The following is a 23,381-nucleotide window of genomic DNA, read 5'->3' on the forward strand; positions in this document are numbered from 1 at the left end:
CCTAAATATATAGTCGATAAAAACAAAGTAATTAGGGAAGTCGATAAAAAAAGGAGCGATCTAAGAGAAAGGGATTTAAGAGCAGTTAAAGAGGCAGTTATAAAGAGTTTGTATTTTGACGGCATCAAAGATGACACCCTTCAAAAGATGGCCATCAAAAATTAGCATCTGAACCACATGTAGCACTGATAGAAGAACCAGGTAGCAAGTACATTGGTCATTTATCACTAACAGTTGGTGAAAGTGCAAAAGAAATTTCGCAAGGTATTGTAGGCTTTGCACAAAAGTATAATATGAGCTTGCTTAAATTATCGGTTATTGGATGCGACGGAACAAATGTAAATATGGGATGGAAAGGTGGAGTAATTCGTTTACTTGAGACATATCTCAAAAGACCTTTAGAGTGGAACATATGTCTGCTGCATACTAATGAGTTGCCACTGAGGCATCTTATTCCGGTGGTCAAATTTGATAAAACTGACTGCAATTTTCTGGTTTTGGGACATGGAAGATATAAAAAACTGAACAACAATATTTGTATAGAATCTGTCTTGCCGTAAAAGATGGTAGTTGTCCTTCTAGCGTGGCTGACAGTATCCCAGGCAAACTCAATCATGCACGATGGCTGACAACTGCAGACCGTTTGTGTCGCTTGTATGTACAGGCATTCCAACTCCATCAGAAAATCTTACAATGCTTGTAAAGTATGTAATGTTAGTTTATGCTCCAATGTGGTTTGAAATAAAAATGAAACCAAACTGCCAGTATGGTGCCCAACATTTTTGGAAAATGATTTCTCTTGCAAGGTAGTTTCCAGACAACGTTAAGGAGATAATTTTCAGAGTTCTCTCAAATAATGCATATTTCGCTCATCCTGAACAGCTACTGTTAGCAATGTTGTTTGATTCAAGAAAATACATTCGAGAATTAGTTGTTAGGCGCATTCTGAGCTCTAGAAACAAAAAGACGAAGAGCTCGGATAATGTACGATTTTTTAACCATCCTAAACTCAATTTTGAAGCCGTTGACTATGTTGATTTAGTTGATTGGGCAAACTATAATATAACAGAGTCACCTCTTACAATGCATCTAAAAGATCAACAATTGAAAGAAATTTGCAAAGAACATCCTACAGAGTTTACTTTCGAGAAACTTTCCTGTCACACGCAAGCTGTGGAACGTTGTGTGAAACTAATAACCGAAGCTGCAATAAAAGTTCGTGGTGAAACTGCACGAGATGGATACATTCGTGCTAAACTTCAAGCTAGGAAAGAACTTCCATCCTTTGATAACATGAGACAATATTATTCCAAAAAATAATATTCATTTTGCATGAAGTATTTATAAATCAAATTTTCTTTTTCAGAATTTCATTATCTCTATATGTAATTCTAGAAAACGCATGATACTATTGCGTGATAATAATTACTATGATTAATAGTGCTAGTAATTAATTAGTCTATGATTTAATTTTGAAAAATAATTTTCACATTCAATATTTTTTCATTTTTCTCCAATTTTTGATGTCGGAAAGGAGCGGTTAAATGCTTATTAAAATCAAAGAAACATTTTATGGGCTCGAACTGGCTCATTATATAACATTTTCGGTGCATTCCAGCAAAATATTTGGAATTCAGTTTTTTTTTTTTTAAAAAAATTCGACAAAAATTCATTTTTCTCTTTTTTTTCGATTTTTCAGTGTTAAATAGCGCCAACTAGATATTTTTTAATATCCAAGAATATTTTTTGAGTGCTAACTAGCTCACTACGCAACTTTTGCGCGCTATCCAAAAATTGATTTCGAAAAACAAAATTTTTCGGCTTATTTCGACCCAGCCTAATAAGAGCCAAAAATATTCTGGGATATTACAAGTACGGTAAAACTAAATCGTTTCATAAACGTTAATCAAGAATAACAAAATAAAATGCACATTCAGTTTTTCCATAGTTTAAAAACCAAAAGAAACGTCTAACGCTATCGATACATTAACCGCTAACAGGAAATGATTCAAACACTTGAATGAAAAAAAAAAAGGCCAGACGAAGAAAGATTTTTTTTTTGCTGTTTATGTTTTCGCATGATATTCTGTTATATCCTACGAAGTACAAGAAGCATTTAGATATTTTTGGTAGCGTTTTGAATGATGGAAATTTCACGACAGTAACAATAAACAGAAACTAAACAACAGTAACGGTAACTGAAAAGCAGTAAATGCACTTTTAATTACTTTTAACTATATTTGAAAGCCCTAAAAGCTACAAAGTGATCAAAAGATGTACTAACTTTTTATTTCGGATAATTAATCCTAGAAAAGTTGTGTTTTAATCCAATAGTGTACTTCGTTCAATGTGAAAAACACATAGATGCAACCATCATTTGTCCGCCATATTGAAGTGGTTGAATGCATGTCTAAGGCAAAAGCGCATGCGCAGCGAGTCTTTCTGTGACTGCATGTTGTTTTGGCTCCTCTGCACTATTTCCTGGCCAGTACTGCACCTTAGGGTACCATGCTTTCACCATAGAGGGAATATATTCACTCGTCTGGAACCCCTGGTTATAACAGTTCAGTGGAAATTCCTGATCATTACAATTCTAGAATGGAAATGGTTCACCTAATTTTTATTTGAAAAAATAAAATTTTAATAAACAACGAAATATTGCATTTAATTTTATAAGATTTCACTTCGGTATGTTTTTTCAGGTTTTTTTGTATTCAAAAAGACTTTATATTTTTTAATTAATCAATAAATAGAACGTATTAAGACTTAAATTAGTTGATAAATTAGACTGAGCTTCAGTCTGAAAATGTTCTAGTGCAGTCGACTTCACACTCCATTGTCCCCCGTACCTACCACTATTTATAGTTTAACTGGAGTACAGTAGACTGGCGTTGTGAAGGTCTTGTGGACAGGGCCGCAGAGAGCCAAGGCGGATCCCTTGTCAGTTTTTTCGCCCCCCTACCCCATTTTTAAAAAAGAAATAAGAAGAAGAAAAAGGGAAAAAAGAACAAAAAAAAGGGGGGGGGGGGGAAAGAAAAAAAAAGTCAAAACTGATTTCTAGAAAAAAAAGTAATTCTAGTTTATGTACCACAACAGTAAATACCAAAAGTAAATTTTACTTTATCTTCATGTTTCCGCTTATTCGGACCCCCCCCCCCCTCCCGTGTTTTTCTTTCTTCCTTTCTTTATTTTTTACTTTTTACTTCTTTTTTTTTTCTGCGTCAGTGTTGCGATCCTCTCCAAGACCCGGCCCCCCAGGCTTCCGACTAGCTGACATGGCCTCTCGCCTGGCTATTTGTGAAAAACGACACAACACATTGAGTCTTTTTTTTAAAAAAAGAATCGATTAAATTACGTATCTGATAATGATTTTGCACATACAGTGTAACGACCATGAAAGTACAACGCAACTTTTGATATAAAACCCACATATTAAGTCCAAACCAGTAGTGATAAATCAGTTACACAATTCAAGATATTTGTATTGATCTCGATCAAAATGACAAAATATATTTGCCTTTGTTAATTAATCAGCTTCTGTCATCGTGTAAAAGCTTTCTCATCTTTAACAAGCGAGTCACGTAAACAAAGAAGCGAACAATTCAAACAAAAAGCAAAAGAAACCAGCTGGAAGCAAAATTCTATTTTGGGCAATTAAGGAAGTACTGCTTCATATTACAATATAATGAGCTAGTAGGAAAATGGCTCATCACTCTTTACGCATAGCAACAAAGTATTTTGTTAGAGCGCCAGCTGTAGGTAAAAGCTGAAATTAAAATGCTTTGAAAAATGTTTTATTAGTACATTTTATTAGCTAATACTAGGACCATTTTTTGTAAAATTCTTTCATTCATTATAATTTGTCTGCAGATTATGCAATCTACGTTTTCCTAGCTAGCTAGCTAGCCTTGCGTCTGCAAACTAGTTCTCTGGAAACGTCTCCGCATCTCTTGATGGAACTGGTAAGTATTTTACTTAAAGTTAAGATATTTTGTTATGAAGAAAAGTAGGCATTGTTTCGAATTGCTTTTTTTAGCGGAGGGGGGGGGGGAGAGGGAGTGAGACTTGCGTTTTTCATCAACAAAATTATGAAATTAGAATAATAACGGTACGATTCAAAGCAAATGAATTAATAATTGACTAAATGTAATTGTTTTTCATAAGTCTTTTTATATTAAATAAGAAAGAGAAATAATTTTGTATAACTTATTGTCTCAGTAATATAGGATTTACTACTTCGTCGGTAAAAAAAACGAATGGGCGTATCTCACTTTTTAACCCATTTTGCAGGAAACCGATTTAAAGATTTCCAGTGTACTGTATCGCTTGAGAACCACCACCATTGTGAGGGACTGCAATTTTTTTACTATTTATGGTAGAGATACGCCTATTGGTCGTTTTATAAAATCGACCTTGGACATTTATGTGGTGGTCATAACTCATTTTTCGATTCTTTTGAGAAACTCCCATTTGTCGTTTTAGCGACGAATTGTTGCCGGGGCCTTTTTTTTTTTTTTTTTTTAGCAGAGATGTCACTTTAGACTCTTATGTCATCCAGTACGATGCGATAACCCACTATAATATTAAAATCTGTTCGCGTCCGTCTGTCTGTCTGAAGATCTATCTTCTCGAGAACAGCTGCGAATCGAGAGTCGAACGAGATACCGATCAATTTGAAAATTTCCAAAGAAAACAATAGAACCAATCTCGTAACTGAACGACTTTAATTAGTGGAGATATTAAATAAAACGTTAAGTAACATAACGTTATTCAGGAATTTTTATTTCTTTCCTGTTGCCATTTTGCGTATGGGTGAGCAAATAAAATTCTAATAATTGTTTTAAAAGAGATTTTTTTGACTGCTGTCCAAATCTTAAAACAACGTTTCCATCTAGAATTTCATTTTAAATTAGTTAAAAATTGGTGGTCAATTCGGACATAGCCTTTATTTTATCGTCTGTCCTTTTTTTAATTTTCTTACACTCAACGTTCTTAACTCTTTTCAGCATATGAAAGTTGTTTCCTTAGATATATTTATTGATTGTAGTGTAAGTTTATCATTCTCCGGCCTCATATTTTGGTACATTTAGAATGTGTGACTATTTATGTTTTTTTTTTTTTTTTTTGTGGACTTTTTCCCGTCACATGGGTGAGTGTTCGAATTGCAATTGTAATAATTCGGAACTCCAGCGCTCGAATACGATACCTTGCGGTGATTTATAAAACTGCGAATGCAACTAAAACATTGCCACGTTGCGTTCCACATGTATCTGTTGACGTAAACGCGGTCAGTTTGTTCTGAGTAACGCATTCAACATGTCTAAGAACGCCTTCAACAACAGAAATTAATTCGTCCCTTAGTAGTATTCTCGAGCTTCTCAAAATAATGTTAGTTTTCCTTATTTCTTTCAAAAAAGTATTAAATGGTGGAAGCGTAAACAAGAAAACTCTGGATTAACAAAATTGGATAACGTTATACCAGGTAAAATTTTTTATTGTTTTGTATGAATTTGTAAGAATATGAGTTTTTTTTAATCTTAAATTAATTTAACTAATCATATTTTACAGCAGCATTTAGTTGGAATGGACAGTATGCAAAATATTTTCTTGAATTTATTATCGTAGAACAAAATGAAAAATGTTTAACCGAGAAAGAATTTACTTTATTCCTTTTATTCTCAGCTGAAAGGTTTCGCCAAATTTGTTTAGGGTTATCGTTTTGGAATTGTGCGAGCAAAGTAGCCTTGGCGAGATTTCGCGTTTTTAGTTAAACCATTTTTAATTTTTATCATGAGTGGAATAAAATGATAGTAACATATGATGTAACTGTGAGTACACATTTTATTTATTTTGTTCTGAGTGAATTTGAATAAATATCAGTTTTTCAATTCGATGAAGAAAAAAAAGCGAACTTAACAACATTGACTGGACATTTTTCCTTAACCTAATTCCACATAAATGATTTAAATAACCTTTGTTACTACAGTATCCTACTGAAATAGAAAGTATGCAAATAAATTTTCTTGAAAATATTTATCGCAGAACAGATTGAAAAATCCAGAAAGAACGTTAAGAATTTGAACAATAAAAAATAAAAGTTCGCCAAAAATCTGTTTATAAGGTTATGGTTTTAAAATTGTGTGAAAGAATAATGTATCGTGACAAGATTTCGCATATCAGGTAAATCATTTCCATGACGAATGAATTAAATGCATGATTTCTTTAGATATCCAATCATATAGTCATAGAAATAAATTATCTAGTGTTAAACGTTACTCTTGACAGTCTGCCACTTATGTGCACAATGTGACAAAAATGTCAACAAATGCCGGAAATGTCACGAAACTGAACTTAATATGTACTAATGTATAGAAAAAACGGTACAAAATGAAAATGCCGTTCGAAGCGAACCAAAAATTTATGAATTCCGAATTCAACATCGTGAAAATGGCTGCTTCAGAACAACTTACTGTGTGTTCTGCATTAATTGTTTACTTTCGTAATACTTTTTGGTTTCTAATCTCTTTCTATATGGGTCAGAATATCCACAATATTTCGAAAATTAATTTAAAAAGAATAAAGCGAAAAATATCATACATACGAACAAAAATCACAACACTTTTAGCATTTTCTTCGTTACCACATGCGTTTGTTTAAGTTTTTAATTCCGCCATTAGACAGTGACTGCAGTGCCCCCTATAGTTCGTTGGAGTTGCGAATTGTTTTCCTTCCTGTTTCTATTTTTGAAATGCCGTTTGTATCGTTGTAAGAACACGTTAAATTAAGATTGTTTGGATTTTTTAAGTGAAACAGAGTTGAACCAAAAGATTTTTTTTTAAGGATTTTAACTAAAGCTTAATTCGAATCTAATGACTTGGTTTGACAGGGTTTCCGTAAGTCCTTGACACATTTTAAAAATTAATAGAAAAACAACAAACTCTCATGTAAAAAAGCGGTTCACAGGTTCAAAAAAAAAAAAAAAAGTAATAATAATAATAATAATAAGGTCGTAAAAAAAAAGGAAAAGAAACCACTTAATCGTATGTAATTGCTGTATCGTCACAGTGCTTGCGTTCGACGAACCTCACCGGTCGACCGGTGAGCAACCGGTTGCTAACCGGAGCGTTCTTGAGAGCCACCGGTTAACTGGTTGCTTTCGATGTCGTTTTCGAGCCTCAGCAGTTGATCTACTGGTCGACCGCAAAACTAGCTGGTTGATTGGGTGATGGAACCACATGACATTTTGACCACTTATATATAGTTTTCACCTGCAAGTTATTCGTCTGCGTCAAGTCTGCGCAAGTAACCGGTGATCAACCGAAAGCGTTCGATGAAGCATTGGTTCGTGAACAACCGGTTAGTAACCGCTGACGACATTGCTGTGACGTGATTAACCAACCGGTCGCTACCGGTCGTGCTCTTCGAACGTAAGCAGTGAGAAAAAACAAACGTCATGTGAGGTGTTCAATCATTTCATTAAACAGAAAGCAAAACCTTTCATTACCAGAAGTTCAATGTGCGTCCCTTTTGTGGACATATGATGAACTTGAGTCCTATTTTGATGTGGTTCGAGCAACATACGGTGTACACATTGAACTCGGGTAATGAAAAGTCTCTCTTTCTGCTTAATAAAATGATTCAACACTTCATATGAGGCTTTTTTTTTTTTTTACTAGGATGATACAGTGATTACTTGTAATTACTTGTTTTACTTTCTTTCCTTTTCTTTTTTACGATGTCATAAAAAATTCTTGAACCTGTGAAATATTATGGTTCAAACCGAACATTTCCACGAAAATTTGTTGCTTTTCTATGAATTTTTAAAACATGTCAAGTACTTTTCCTACATCCTGTACATTCAGTAACGGAGGTATCCTATGAGTTAAGTCCATTTTATGCAAATAAAATAAAATAATACTTCATGGAAATATCCGAATTTTCATTGCTTTATACAGAATCAAAGTTTACATTCGTCAACAGAATTGGAGTTTTCGCAGAGTTTTGTACAACAATTAATACGCCTGATGCCGTGAGTAGAATTGCTATTATGTTAAATCACGGCAACAATTTGTACATTTGGCATTTATACTGGGTGCCCTTGAATGCCGTGTACGAATTTGGAGTTAGAGAATAAGATGACACGAGAAAATATACAGAAACACGTGGACGCAAAAGCATCACTGACGCACTACGTGCACACGAAGCCAGAAACAGACGAATGCGAAAAAGGTTGCAAATTTATTACGCAAAGACAAAATCACACATCATTTTAGTTTCTAAAACATTGACTGCTTGTTTGAAACTACTGAATTTTAAATGCTCCAACTATGGAATAATGCCGTCTCGCATGCTATGGCGTGAAATTATTTGTTGGAAGTCAGAGTGTTACCCCTTCACAGAATTTGGCTATTTTATGTCTGATAAGTGTATAGTAATAATATAAACAATTTTTGGTTTGAAATATTCCTTTATTTTCCGTGCTTTCCCAGGCTATTGGGGGAGGGAGGATTCAAATCTATTATGGGTTTTCTAGCCTACGAGGGTCATCTTAATACGAGGTGCGGTCAACGGGTAAAAAAAACGTTGGACACAACGAATTTAAAACATAACAGTAGAAGCATTTTCTTTCACAAATAAAATGCTTTAAAAATTGGGAGAGCTTTTACAGTCAGATTTTTTGTAATTGACTAATACGAAAAATTTGGTGAATAAAAAAAATTTCAAACTTTGCGTCAGTTTAAAAGATCGTTTGCAAGGTATTCGGAACTCCAGCGCTCGAATACGCTACCTTGCGGTGATTTATAAAACTGCGAATGCAACTAAAACTTTGCCACGTTGCGTTCCATGTGTGTCTGTTGACGTAAACACAGGCAGTTTGTTCTGAGTATTTATTAACGCAATCGATGTGTCTTAGTTTGCTTTCAGCTACAGAAATTAATTCGTCCCTCAGTAGTATTCTCGAGCTCCTCAAAATAATGTTAGTTTTCATTATTTCCTTAATAATAGGTGAAAGCGAAAATTCTGGATTAACAAACTTGGATAACGTTCTACAAGGTAAAAAATTTTATTGTTTTGTATGAATTTGTAAGAATATGGGAGTTTTTTTAATCTTAAATTAATTAAACTTACCATATTTTACAGCAGCATTTAGTTGGAATGGACAGTATGCAAAATATTTTCTTGAATATATTATCGTAGAACAAAATGAATAACCGAGAAAGAATTTACTTTATTCCTTTTATTCTCAGCTGAAAGGTATCGCCAAATTTGTTTAGGGTTATGATTTTGGCATTGTGCGAGCAAAGTAGCCTTGGCGAGATTTCGCGTTTTTAGTTAAACCATTTTCAATTTTTATCATGAGTGGAATAAAATGGTAGTAAGATTACAGAATTCGATAAGTAAAAAGAAATAATTGTCAATCAACTGAAAAGAAAACTACCACCATATATCCGTGAGAATTTTGTTGATGATTTGCATAACATGACACAATTAAATCGTAACTCAGAAATTAGAAAAATCGAAACAGAAAATTTTTAAATTAACCGATTCGGGAATTCAAGAGAAATAACTCAGCTACAAATGGAAAACAAGCGCTAGCCAAAGCAAAGCAAAGAAGTATCATCTTCTTTTGGTAATAATTTGAAATATCATATTAAATTTTCTAGCATTAATTGTTATTCTTGTCAGGCCACAATTATTATTTAGTTTTATCAAGAATTGATAAATATCGAATTCAACATCGTGAAAATGGCTGCTTAGAACTACGAACTACGTACTTTGCATTAATGTTTGACGTTTAGTAATGCTTCTTGAATTCTCATTTCTTTCTACGTGGGTCAGAATATCAACAAGACTTTGAAAATTAATTTAAAAAGAATAAAACGAAACAATCATACGTACGAACAAAAATCACAACACTTTTAGCATTTTCTTCGTTACCATGTGCGTTTGTTTTAGTTTTCAATTCCGCCATTAGACAGTGACTTCAGTGCCCCCTATAGTTCGTTGGAGTTGCGAATAATGAGCGTTAACGTTGTTAATGTTAGAAAAATTAAGCCTTTTCTGCATCGGCTGGTGACGATCAAGAGGTGTTAATGTCTTCAATGTTTCTCTGATCGTTCGAAAACATTATGATGTACTGATATTTCCTTTACACATTCAATTCAGTTTTTACTGTTCCAAACTCAGATCTTAGACGAGAACCAAAAACACTGACTTTGTTTACTTTTATAGGTGTAAGGAAATTTAAAAAAAGTCATTATTTTAAGAAGTATTGCTTCCAACGTGCGTACGTGAGCCCACGTCCCCATTTTTTGAGTCATTGGAAGTATAGATTATTTGATAGACATAAAACAAATTAGTGTGGTGTCCACTTTTTTCCTTTTTTTTTTAATCTAAGAAGAAAATAACAGAAATTTAGTTAAAAAAAACTATGCTTGAAGAAAATAAGTTTGTTGTTGTGTATTGTTCGCTGCTCAGGAAATCATGAGTAACATATAAAACGAGTAAGTTGCACTAGAAGATGCTTAAAGATTGCTTTCAAAGTTTCAAAAATGCTGTAACGTAGCGTAAATCTAATTTACCCAGGATGCTATTTTGTTCTCTTTCTCATAAAATATCCGGTGCGGTGGAAGAAAGTGGACAAACCGGATAAGTAAAAATCCATTTTCCCCCCCAAGTGTTTGATATAAAACAATTGCTACAGTGATGTAATAGAACTATCATGGAAGCTGATTACATTATTTGTTAAAAATGAAATATTTTTAAATTGGGGAATTCTTTCAGGTACCCTATTCCGCGATACATAACTTTACTTAATTTTTAAACAATCAAATGAGGAAAAATTGCTTTTAGCTTTAGTTCACTGAATTATCTCAACATTTCTCATCGAAAAAGTAATTTTTTTTTCTCGAAAATATTTGGGACCTCCAAGTATTTTCCAGCAACTTTTTCCTCTACCTCTTATTTCATTTCATGTTTTTTATAAATGTTAGTTATTGATGTGTTTTTAGTTTACCGAAGTTTTTCCATATTAAACTGAATAATTACTCAAATCTTCTAAAAATGAGTCATTTTACTCTAACTAAAATTAAGATTGCTAAGAAATAACCTTTTTTTGACACAATCATTGTACTGACTCCTATAGCTGGTGTTTTGAATGACAAAACCTAACTCCATGAATGATTTTTATTTTTGATTTACATTAATTTATTTATCAATAATTCATTTAGTCTCTTTTCAATTTTGTGTCAGCAACGAATTTATGCAAAAGAAAAAGTAACAGCATTTAAATTTTGGAAAATCTCTTTGAGGCACTGATCATCCTGCTCTGATACGTTTTTACGTAAACTTGCATAAATTAAATTGGCGGAATAGTTTATGAGAAATGCCGACACTTTTTTTTTTTTTTTTTGAGAAACACTAAATTGGAATAAATTTCTTCAAGATTTATTATTATTATTTTTTTTTTGAGTTAAAAATTTTAGCTAAACCCATTTCTTTCCTTTTTTTTTAAACCAATTTTGATAGGTTTTCAGTTTTCTTCCGAAGAAGGGGTCACAACTAAAGAAACCGTTAATATCTTTCCTCTAAACGGGACATTTACGAATTTCAAGCACATATATACTAAAACAAAGCCCCCCCCCCCCTTCCCTTTTTTGGCATCTAGTTTATAACAATCATTATCAGAAATGAACTCATAAAAGAGAACAATTCATGATTTTTTAATTTACAAATTTGCTTCAGCACATTTGATGCTGACTTTGAATAATGAAAATATTTGCAGAATTTCAATCAACATTGCTTTAAGAACTGCTACTTGCAGCTGTGTTTTTCCACTAGCCACACATTAGTCACAAGCTAAAATATACTTTTGTATGAGTGCATTACCCCCAGGGAAAACAATTACGTTAAATAATTATCAAAGGTTGAGTTCATTGGTATAAAAATACTGAAAAAGTTCCCCCAGTGTCAGGTTGGATATATGGTCACATTTGTCGTGACTGTACTTGTACATTAACTACCGTATTGTAGTTCTAAATATGTATTTACACCGAGGGAACCCCTTTTTGCTAAGTTACCGTTTCAGTTACATCACATCGTGTTTGTGTACATCCAAAACCATTTTAAACACTGTCAGGTTAACTTTGTCACAAATTCAGTACGTTTCTCTTGATGAGTAATTAAAGAGGCTGCCTTAAAACACTTTAAAATTCCAGTGCGGTAAATTTTGCAAGGTAATGTTTTCCGACAGTTCATTTTCATTCCAGTCATTGTTCTTTTGTTTCGTGGCGTAACTCACCCATAAACTGAAGGAAATGAAGCAACTCGTTTAGCTGCACCTTAATAGTAAACACAGCTTTTCCATAACCTCTTTTCAGTAATCAACCGCAAAGGACTCATCTGAGAATATCATTTGGTAAGTATTTAATTTTTTTGAAAATATGTGTAATGTTCATGGGGTGTAAAATTATCTGCTCTTTTTTTGGTTATATATAATTGGGAAGGAATTCATAATGTAGAATAAATTTGCTTCATAACGTTTATGATGTTTTGAAACACGATTATAAAAATCATCTCAGAATCATCACAAAGCACAAGGTATCTTAATGAATGTTTACCAATCCATCTCATGTATACGTATCATGAGTGCGTCAAAATAGAGGGAAGCAATTTCAAACACCGCGTCTGTTGTGTTTCGCACCCCCTTCCCCTTTGTTTGTGAAATACAGTAAGCTTTTGCCTATTTTTTTTTTTTTCCTTTTGCTTCTTGTACCTATCTCCATTCCTCACTTGCTACTTGCGTTTCTGCCCAGACTTTTCATATGATCAAAACGATGTAAGTTGAAAACAATGTTCCCTTTCTTCTGCCTTAAGTTTTTACATTTAGTTTTAGGAATTTTTTTCTTGTTATTTTATTTATTTAAATTAAATTTATTATTTTTTAATTCTGGACGTTACTCGTCCAGCTAACGACAAGTTGCAAGAAATCTTTTCCTTTCATTTCGCTATACGTAAAATCTCCGGTACCAACCGCTACACCTGGTTCAACTGGTTAGAAGTAGCTATTGTAGGATGTGGAATTGTATCTTTCTTTTGTTTCAAAACTGGAACTAAGCAACCCGCGATCCAGCACCTGAGGTGTTGATGGGGCATGTGAACTTGGAAGACTTGACGCCCTGACGACTTGATTGGGTGGAGTTCAAGATAGCTCTGTCTTTTGTTTCAAACTAGGAATCGAGAAACCTCAGATCCAGCACTCCGAGAGGTAATTTTTTGGCATGGGAAGATGGAGGACTTTACGAACACGACAGATTCTATGTGAAACAGTCACTTTTTGCATATGCGGTGGGCCTCTTGACCGGCAGGCATGGAACTCACGGCTCGTCAGTTACGAAGCCAACATCTTACCGATCAGGTTACCGTAGTCAATTGTTTTCCCTCGGAAATCGAAGCCTGGATTATCCAATCTTCAATCTAGTTTGAATTCCATCTTGTCTGTTGCGTGTTTTTAAATGCATAGGAGGTAGGAGCTATAAGTTAATGAAGGACATGGTACACAAATAAGAAACACATGAACACAAATTGGAAAAACTGGCAAACTTTTTGATTTCTTACGAAAAAAAAACTCGTTATGTATGAACTAGAGGAAAGATGAATACCTAAGTCAACGAATAAATTCCCTGTTTGAGTTTTTAAACAAAGTGGTTTGTCACTTTTACTTTAAGTGTTAAGGCCAACCACTAAAAAATTGCCGTTTTTTTTTTTTTTTTGCTTCCTAGTGGAATAGAATATAATAGAAAAATATAATAGAAGAATACATTTCAAAGAAATTATAATTTCTTTGAAATATAATAGAAGAATTATATTTCAAAGTTTTAAAACTCAGGGAAATTACTGAGCCGCGGAATCTCCATAAGAAGTAACACGAACTAAACTACAGTTCTGCCGTCTGCAGGTAAACGGCAGTATCTGCAGAAATGAGTTTTCGAGATATTTGAAGAAACGCGTTTTGGATCCTATTCTAACAATAGGGAAATGTTAGAATTAAACTTTTTTTTATTTCCAGTGGAAAACAAGTAGCAAGTTTGTACAATAAAGTTAACGAACAATCGATGACAAAAAAAAAAAAAAAAAAAAAACTGCAGTTACTGCCCTTTACGTGCCCACGGCAGAATTATTTCTTATACCAATTTAACGCATATTTACGACAATAAGATAGCTGTAACAGGAAACCTTGTTTTTTTTTTTTTTTCTACATTAGCAGTGCGTTTGTCGTAAAATAAGATTTACAATAATCTTTTTTTTTCTTTTTTAATTTCACAATTACAGTGGAAGACAACAAAAATTCATGAAATTTAGTGCCAAAACTTTTATTACCCAAACGATTTATTGTATATGTAGCCAAATGTATCTACATATGAAATATTTTTTCTTCTCCTTTTTTTTCTTTTTTCACTCGTTTTTGCTGTTTATAAAGCAGCAGTTTTTGGTATTTACAGTGGAAGACAACAAAAATTCGTGAAATTTGGTGCCAAAACTTTTATCACCCAAATGATTTATTGCATATGTAGCCAAATGTATCTGCATATGAAATATTTTTTCTTCTCCTTTTTTTTTTCACTCGTTGTTGCTGTTTATAAAGCAGCAGTTTTTTTTTTTTTTTTTTTTTTTTGCAAAGCCGCTCGTTTCCGAAGTCAAATGTATGTTGTTTTTCCATCTCGAAAAACGTTTTCGATTGGGATGATGATTTTTTTAAACAATTGCTTTTCGAGGATTTTGTCTTTGTTTCATTCCTTTCCCAGCTATTTCATCAGAATTAGCGTCTGATTTTGAGAGAAAATAAATTTATTAACTACGGATTTTATAATAACATTTTAACGAAATTACCGTATTACAGACAAAACAATCTAATGAGATAACATGTTCTGATTTCTCACAGGAATCTTATCAACATTCCTATCAAAAAAGTGAAATTTTCTGGCCGAAAGATTATTTTCGGATGTTATCTCCATGTAAATAATTTCTGATATCAAGGACCTTTGCCTCCACTGAAAGCTGTTGAATACGTCAGATGGTATTTTTTCTATTTTGTATCACTTGTCGCACCTGTGTAAAATGTATATATTTATTTAAAGGCAAAGTTTCTCGACTAGGAAGCAAGTTCATTCTAAGTTATTTTACATACCTACAATTTATTCAATTATCCTACATTCCATGGTTATCTTCTGCTTAAACATGACAGATATCAAGGTAAAATGCATTGCTATTTTTAAAGCGAACTTTTCAACAATACTAAAATCATGTTTCAAATGGCGGCAATAGTTTATATAGTTTGTCCTGCTGTTGGCTTCCTGTTCTTTCAGATCTCGTTAAATGTTCAGAGGGACTTGATGTTCTTCGGGAATTTGTTTTGTGTCTTGGACTCTTGTTGTTTTTGTTATTATATTTTCTTGTTTGTGTTTTTCCTTTTTTGTTTATTTGTGTCTTATGTTATTCTTGAATGTGTTTTTTGTTTGTTTAAGCTTTTGTGATTTTACTTACTTTTGTAAGCCTCATGTTATACTTTGTGGTGCATGAGGAGTTCTGAATAGCTCTTAAATAAAATTTAAAAAAAAATGGCGGCAATGAGAATCAATGGGATGTAAGTAGACTGTCTAAAGTTTTGAGTAAATCGTATTTAAAGTACTGGCCCTAGGTAGGCTTTCATTAAAAAAAATATTTCTGAACTGTGCTATATTTCAATAATTAGCAAGACTACTAGAAATGTCTCTTGCCTCAACGTAAAGGAGAGGCTCTGCTGCCATTTGTACTTGTATCTCCAAAATTTTAGTTTTGCCACTTTCATCCCTTCGCTTTTCACTGCCTCAATTCGTCATTTTGTTACTGAAAGATGACGTACGTTATGAAAATGTAATTTTAAACCAGCGGAAGTAATCCGAGTTGATTGGGTCAGCACACAAAATGTGCTTCCCTAAAATTTCAACTTTGAATTTTCACTTTATGTACTTGTTTATCTTTATCTTCTCATGTCGTCGTGGAAAAGCTATAACCACGTTTTCATTTACAAATGAGGGTCGGTCACTAATTAAAGAGATAAACTGGAGTGGAAAAGAAACTGTTGGCATTACTTGTTTGACACATTTGAGATCTTAAGTTGGCATCGCTGGAATGAGTTCTGATCACCTGATTGATCAACACTGATCTGTTTATAACCTCAAAATTAAGCTGAACGACAGCGGGTCTTCTTAAAACTTCTGCATTGGTTGAACAACGTTCTGTGGTTCATTTTTTTCATTGCTGAAAGCAAAAAATCAGCTAAAGTATACTCTGGAACATTGATTTCCAACCGGTGGTTCGCGAACCACCAGGAGTTCGCGAGGTGTACAAAGGGGGTTTGCGAAAATAATACTCTAATGGCGGATTTTTAACACGCTTACTTCAGTTTCTCCCTGCAGCTTTTTATCGAAAAGTATTTTATTAGAACTTGATGAAAATATTACAAAGAGCATATGCAAATGTCTGAATCATCTTTCATTAACTTTTGACGGCTATGTTCTGAACCATTTGAGCCAAAGATATCAGTGGAAGACTATCTATTATTATAATATTTTCTTCAGAAACATTGCCAAGGCGAAGTTTGTCATAGTTTAAGAAACGCAGTATAAAAAAAAGTTATGGAATAAAATGACCCAACACAATTTGCGTTATATCTGAGAAAAGAATTCATTTTATTTGTGCAGCAAAATACTCTCGCAGTAAGGGAGGAAAAAAATATTTTTATTAGTAAAAATTATTAATTTTAATAGAAAAATAACAAAATCGATTTTCTGAAAAATCACTTCGAGGTGCACACCACCATGCTACAAACTAATTTTGTGCCAAATTTCAAGAAAATAGGACGAACGGTCTAGCCGCTTTGAGCGCCACAGAGATCCAGACAGAGAGACTTTCATCTTTATTATTAGTGGAGATTTGAAATTTTCAATGTATTTGATGAGCTAAAATATTCTTTGATTACTGGTTTCGAATTTTTCAGTTTTTCTCCCTTTGACAAATATCTTTTCAGATTCATTTTGCGTTCCTTCATCGCAGGCAAAATTTCACAAGAAAATCAGTCTCACATGGAAATTTTAAACTTTTTCTGCAGATAATTTGCCATTGATTGTTTCTATGTCCAACTGCTTAAATGTGTAGTTGTTATTGAGTAGCGATTTTCTTAAAAATCTCATCAGTAAGAGAGTTATTTTAGTGGGTATATCACATTTACAGTCATCTGAAAATTTATTATTTTGTGAATGTTTCAATTCTGAAAAGTTTTTTTTTCTTATTTTAATTACTCTGTATTAACCAGTATTAAAAAAACATTTCAATAAATTTCCAAGGGATGATGCAAATGCTCTTTCGTGAGTTATGTCGCTTTTTACTCGCTGAAGCTCCTCTCGCCTGGCTATCGTAATTATCTCTGAAATAAATTGCACAGGTATCTGCGGTTGCAGCTTTTGACTCAACAGCCATTTGTTCAAAGACTTAAGAACACAAATTAAAAACGTTTCTTCAAAGCTTGTACAACGTTTTTGTACCCAAACTTGGGAATGAACCCATCTGGAACATGCATACGCTTTAAAAAATAAGGCAACTAAATTTAACCTAAATAATCAAAGGGCCATTCTATGTGACGAAGCGGGGAATTTGGAGTAGGGGAATGTGGGGCAAAATGAAATGGTTAACATGACTGAGTTCTTTTTAAAATAAACAAATCGGAAATTTGTTTTGAAAATTACAGTACATAAAAAAGGAACATTGTATTTTATAATAAAACTTGCGTTGAAAAAGTATTTTTAATATTTGACAGTAAATTTGAGTCTTCAAAAAAAGTGGAAAATTTTCATTTTATTTTTCATCGGGCAAAGTGAATGATTCATTCAATGGCATAAATTTTAAGATGCATATACTGCTTATTTTTTCTGTTTTAAGTCTCATTCGTAAAAAGTCACGGGAAACATTATTTTGAAGAAACACTACAAGTGAAGCGACGAATGACTAGCGTTCTAACCCATCCTCTCATTTGGAAAAAATATGATTAATAACTTACTTTAATTAAATGAAAATGTTATTCATTATTTTGCTTCAAAAATAAGTAGAGATCTAAATAAATTTAATTAATCTTAGAAATAGGTAGTCTAACAGCATATCTGCGTATTTAATTTTGGAAATTAGTTTTGTGAACTTTCATTAAAATGACTCACAAGCCATCATTTCCTCAAAATGCTCATTTTTTTCTGTATATAACCTGTTTTTTTTTCTCGTGTATCATTGATAAGTATACCAACAACAGAAACAAAATTTCCTAAAGTGTTCTAAATTTAGAAATTGTCCGAGTTCTGGGTACCTGACTGTTTTAAAACGAAATGAGTGAAAGAATATACAGTCGAACCTCCATATATCGAACTTCCACTTCGAAATTTTCTATGTATCGAAATCCCAGCTAATTTCTATGTTTATTACATAGAAAAATTGTTTCTATACATCGAAAAAATCTCTATATATCGAAATTTTTTTCGAGACATTCGTAGATTTTGTTTCCACTTCAGACAGTTTGTCTCATCAAAAATGAAAATTAGGGGAGAAAATTACATTAAAGGTTGCTTCGAAACTCATAAGGAATCTGGGTTGAGTGTTGTGTAGATAGGTCGTTGTTCCGTTCTGGAGTTCCCTCTAGTTTATTTCAAATCTAAGTTGTAACCAATAACACTGTAAAATCAGTTTCAAGCTATCCCTTTTGTCTGTTGATTATCATTCCTAGTCTTTTCAGCTTCAGTGAAAATTATTCAAGTTAAGTAGATTGATTTTTTACTTTTCTCTCGATTACACTGTCAAAACGAAACCCTCCTAATGGTACGAATCAAATTAATTGCCGAAGAATGAAGAAGTATGACGGCGCAAAAATGTAATTTCTGTTAATTTTTTATTTTTCAACTTTCATTTAATCCGATGCTCGTATAAATTAGAAATTTGGTTTTATACACGAAAATTACCTTTAATTTTAGTGTTTTGGGAGATTTGTACGATAAAATAAGATTATTTCTATGTATCGAAATTTCTATATATCGAATTTTTTTCCGGAAATTTGCTACTTCGGTATATGAAGGTTCGACTGTATAATAAAAAATTAGAATTATTCCCAAAGAAAAATGATTGCGTTCTTTTTTTAGCCTACTTTCCCAGTAAAAGACAGAAAAAGAAGAAAAAAGCATGAAAGAGGCTTAATGCATCTTAAAAATATCGCGAAAAAAAAAAAAAAAAGTCAAAAATAAATAAAATAAATAAATACCGAAAAATTAAAAATTGGAAAGTAGGGTATTGAGATGGGGAAAAATGTCAGTCGGTCTGTCTGTCGGTCCGTCGGTCTGTCGGTCTGTCTGTCCCCCCCCCCTAATAACTTTTGAATGAATAGTCCGATTAGAACAAACTTTTTTTTGTTCGAAAGATCTCGACGAGGACACCTCATTCCTATATCTCACTTTTTGATTTGAATTATTTTTTGTTCAATTTTGAACAGTTCAAAAAAACTTAACATTAGCGCCTACGGGGAAATTGAAGGCAATTCTGAACGATGAGGCGAATATGCTTCAAACATACTTTGTAGGAAAAAGCTTTTGATAAAAAACTTGTATATAAAATATATTTTTGATTTGAACAATTTTTCCGTTCAATTTTGAACAGTTCAAATCCTTCAACATTAGTGCCTACGGGGAAACTGAAAGTCAATGTAGATTCCGTACTTGAAGGCGGATTTACTTCAATTAAATTTTGTTGGAAATAGCTCTTGACGCCAAACTCCAATTCCGACTCCGAGAATTTAGGGGCACCTGACTCCGACTCCTACTCCTGTGCCCGACAATTAATCGGACTCCGAATCCCCGACTTCGACCCTAACTTCGTAGCTTTGGCAAAAATTTATACACTGAGGACAAATGACTGAGTCCGATTCTCGGATACTCGACTCCGACTCCTTTATCTCAAAATGAGATTTACTCCGACTCCGCAGCTATGGTTTTAACTGCGAAATAATTATTGTTGATATGACTTTTTTTTATTTTCACGCTAAAGTTTAATTTAGGTATTTAGTTTTCGGGGAATAAGCTCGAAGTCATTTATGTTTCTTCATAAAGATATGCGCAGACAATTATTATTATTATTTTTTTTTTTTTTTTTGACAATGGAAAGTATTTCTTTAAGTTGACATTTTATGGTTTTTAATTATTTTGGTACGTGCATTAATTCATTTAAAAAAATATTTTTGGCAACAGGGGAAAAAGAAACGATTTTTTTTTTTTTGATATGATGTATTTATTTTAATGAGCTTATTAATTTTAATTATTATTTTTTCGTTTTGAAAGCTGTTAAAGATTTTTTTTAATGGAAAAAAGTGTATTAGCTGCTTTGTTTCAAAGGTGCTGTTTTTTTTTTATTTGTTCGTTTTTTTTAAATTTAATTTAATTTTTTATTTTATTTTTTACGCAATTTTTTTTTAGATGAGTGAGGAATATTTTATTCCTAGAAATTAGCTTAAAATATTTAAAAAATATGTTTGAAACAATTTGCGACTTTAGCTATTTTTGAGAATATTGATCAGGTACTAGAAAGTAGTATGAGCAGTGGTTGGAAGTAGCGCGCTACAAGTAGCGACGCTACTGTAGTAGCTACATTTTTTAGTAGTTTGTAGTGTAGCGCACTACTTTTTTAAAAAAGTAGAGTAGCGAGTAGTTAGCTACAAAAAAAAGTAGTTTGTAGCGATTTCTGGAAACTACTTTTGAATCAAGTTTAAAAAAAACGCATTTTCAAACGAATCTGACTGGTGCAACTCTTACGCGAGTAAAAGTTGCACCAATCAGATTCGTAAGACTGAAAAATTCGAGCTGACCTCTAACATATAATTTTGACGTCATGTGTTGTATCTGTTTGACGCCATTACTTTGTTTGGCATAGAAACTTTCACATTTTCCCAATATTCGCCTTGAATAGAGCATGGCTTAAAAAGAAAGAAACGATTTTTTTCCCGTTTCCTGCAAACTTTGCCCGTTAAGCAAAAAGCTTTCGGTATTAATGCCATTTGCACATGCAGTCGAACTAATATTTAGTACCCAAGAAAGAAGGTGATATAAGCCCTGCGCTTCCGTTAAGAACATTTTCGTGTAGCGGGTGAGGAATTCGTGTCAGCTGCAAAATTCGTTCCTCGAGTAAAACTCGCTCTATATAGACATTTCGCGTTAGTCGAATTGCGTTGTAGCCCTAGTCCACTGTTGTTAAAAATTGCACATTGAAGTAAAGTAATCATTTTTAGTTATGTTTTATGTTTTGGATAATTAGTAGTACCGATTGGGATATTTTTCATTTTTCTTTATTTTGTCTTTTTTTACTGATTGAGTGTTGATATATTAACATATTAAAAGTCAATTATTAAATGTTGTGAGTTTTTGAGGTTATTGGCAAAATAGAAAAATGCTGTTATTTCATTTTATCAGGGGCGTAAGAAAAGAGATGGTGTCCAGGTCTGGAACCCTAGCTTCAAGCTCAAAAGCAATCAATTCCTATGAAATAACTAATGTTATCCTATGAATCCCTAACTATGAAATATAAGTTCCTTTAAAATTAACTCATATAATGAAAATTTAAGTTTTTCTCTTTTGTTGATGCACTTCATCATCTAAATCAATTTTATGTATATGTATGTCTAGTCTATGTAAAATTTCTAATTAAATTACGATTGGATTTATCTCAATTTCAAGTAGCCGAGTTGCTCTTCTTGAATGAAATACTATTTACTGTCAGGAAAGGATTAAAAATTTGAAGGTTGAACTCCTTCCACTTTTAAATCCTTTCTTGCAGGGAATATTCGTGCAATTGGTAAAAAATGTTTCGATTGACGAATCGTTTCAGTAAAGGAAGAAAGAATAAATAATTTATAGCAATATTCCATGTTCAAATGAGCTAATATATCAATCTGAAAATTTTGTTAATTTTTTCCTTCAATCTCAAACGGTGTGTATGTGTATGTTATTTATTTATTTAATTTTTAAAAAGTAGTGAAGTAGCGACTACATTTCAAAAGTAGTTTGTAGTTGCTACATTTTGAAAAAAGTATAGTTGTAGTTGTAGTTAACTACATTTGTGCTAAAGTAGTTGTAGTTGTAGTTCGCTACAAAAAAAATGTAGTTTTTCCAACCACTGAGTATGAGTATACGGGAAAGTAGGCTCGTATAGTTCTAGACAGAACTTCTTGTTTTTCTTTCTTTTTCTACTTTATTAGTTATTATTGGTTTTTATTTTTCCATTTCCGTTTCATTGTATTTGTATTTTTTCTAAAATTGGTACATATTCTGTTTGAGTTCTATGAATCTATAAATATATAGCTGGGCGGTATCTATAAATAATAATATAATAAAAAGTATTATTATTTATAGTACCGCCCAGATAAAAGTATAACTGGGCGGAATCTATAAATATATAGTTACGAAATACTTTGTTTTTAGAAGAACAATATGGCAGAAAAGTGCTGGAGAGTGAACTTAAATTACCTGCCAATCAAGGCTCATTATTTCTTTCTGTTTGGAGGTAAGCTGGTAAATTTCACACAAAATATTTTGATTAAATACAATAATTTCAATGAGGTGTCAATTGCGACCTGGCAACTACGGTGAAAAATCAAATTTTGCATAGTAACTTAACTATCTGCCGTAAACTGGGGTTACTTGAGCCTCCAGGGGCTACTTGAACACATGAGAAAAAAGTGTTTGAAATCCATCCTGGCCCTATAAAACTCAATGTATAGCCTTAAAAACCTTCTCCATGACAGGTAGCAGTACTAGGCAGAGGCTGGAATATGAAACAAAGTTTCTGCTATCCCCTCCTTTTTCTGATTGAGGTTATGATTGCAAGTCGTCTAAACAGTTGTTTTTAGCGTCTGCAAACTTTCACATGTAAGTAGTTCATGGAAACATTTGATATCATCAAAGTAAAGATAGCTTTATGTTTGCATTCTATTTCTTAATAACATGACAGCGTTTTAGGGTCATAGCTTTGTAATTAACACAATAACTAATATCAGTTATTAAAAGTGCACTATTTGCCTAAAAATGGGGTTACTTGAACCCATCGTTCAAGCTGCTCCAGACCGTATTTCATCAAAAAATTATGTGTCGTAAGGTTTGTAATCTTTTAAAATAAAGAGGTTAGCTACTATTTATACCCGATAACTTGCAGATCTGGTCATAAAAAGGGTCCAAAAGTAGAAGAGAACCCTTTGAAAAAAAAAAGCAAATATGCGGATTATTGAGAGGAAAAATTACAATTGTGTCCAGATTCAATTAATTCCGGAG

The 23,381-nt window shown here is 32.8% G+C and overlaps 1 protein-coding gene across 3 annotated transcripts in view; it reads left to right on the plus strand.

Annotated features, from left to right (window-relative positions):
• Positions 1-3,772: 3,772 nt before the first annotated feature.
• Positions 3,773-23,381, plus strand: part of LOC129222198 (major facilitator superfamily domain-containing protein 6-like) — a 38,392-nt gene continuing 18,783 nt past the window's right edge. Inside the window, exons 1-3 of one of the 3 annotated variants that reach the window (XM_054856688.1) lie at positions 3,773-3,962; positions 12,270-12,418; positions 22,536-22,617. In XM_054856688.1, the coding sequence (XP_054712663.1) occupies positions 22,545-22,617 (73 nt within the window). In that variant the 5' untranslated portion in view covers positions 3,773-3,962; positions 12,270-12,418; positions 22,536-22,544. Of the gene's footprint in view, positions 3,963-12,269; positions 12,419-15,114; positions 15,253-22,535; positions 22,618-23,381 lie in introns of those variants that run through there. The other 2 variants (XM_054856679.1, XM_054856672.1) reach the window with 2 other exon arrangements.

This window comes from Uloborus diversus, chromosome 1 (genome assembly GCF_026930045.1).
Source record: "Uloborus diversus isolate 005 chromosome 1, Udiv.v.3.1, whole genome shotgun sequence".
Lineage (NCBI taxonomy): Eukaryota > Metazoa > Arthropoda > Arachnida > Araneae > Uloboridae > Uloborus > Uloborus diversus.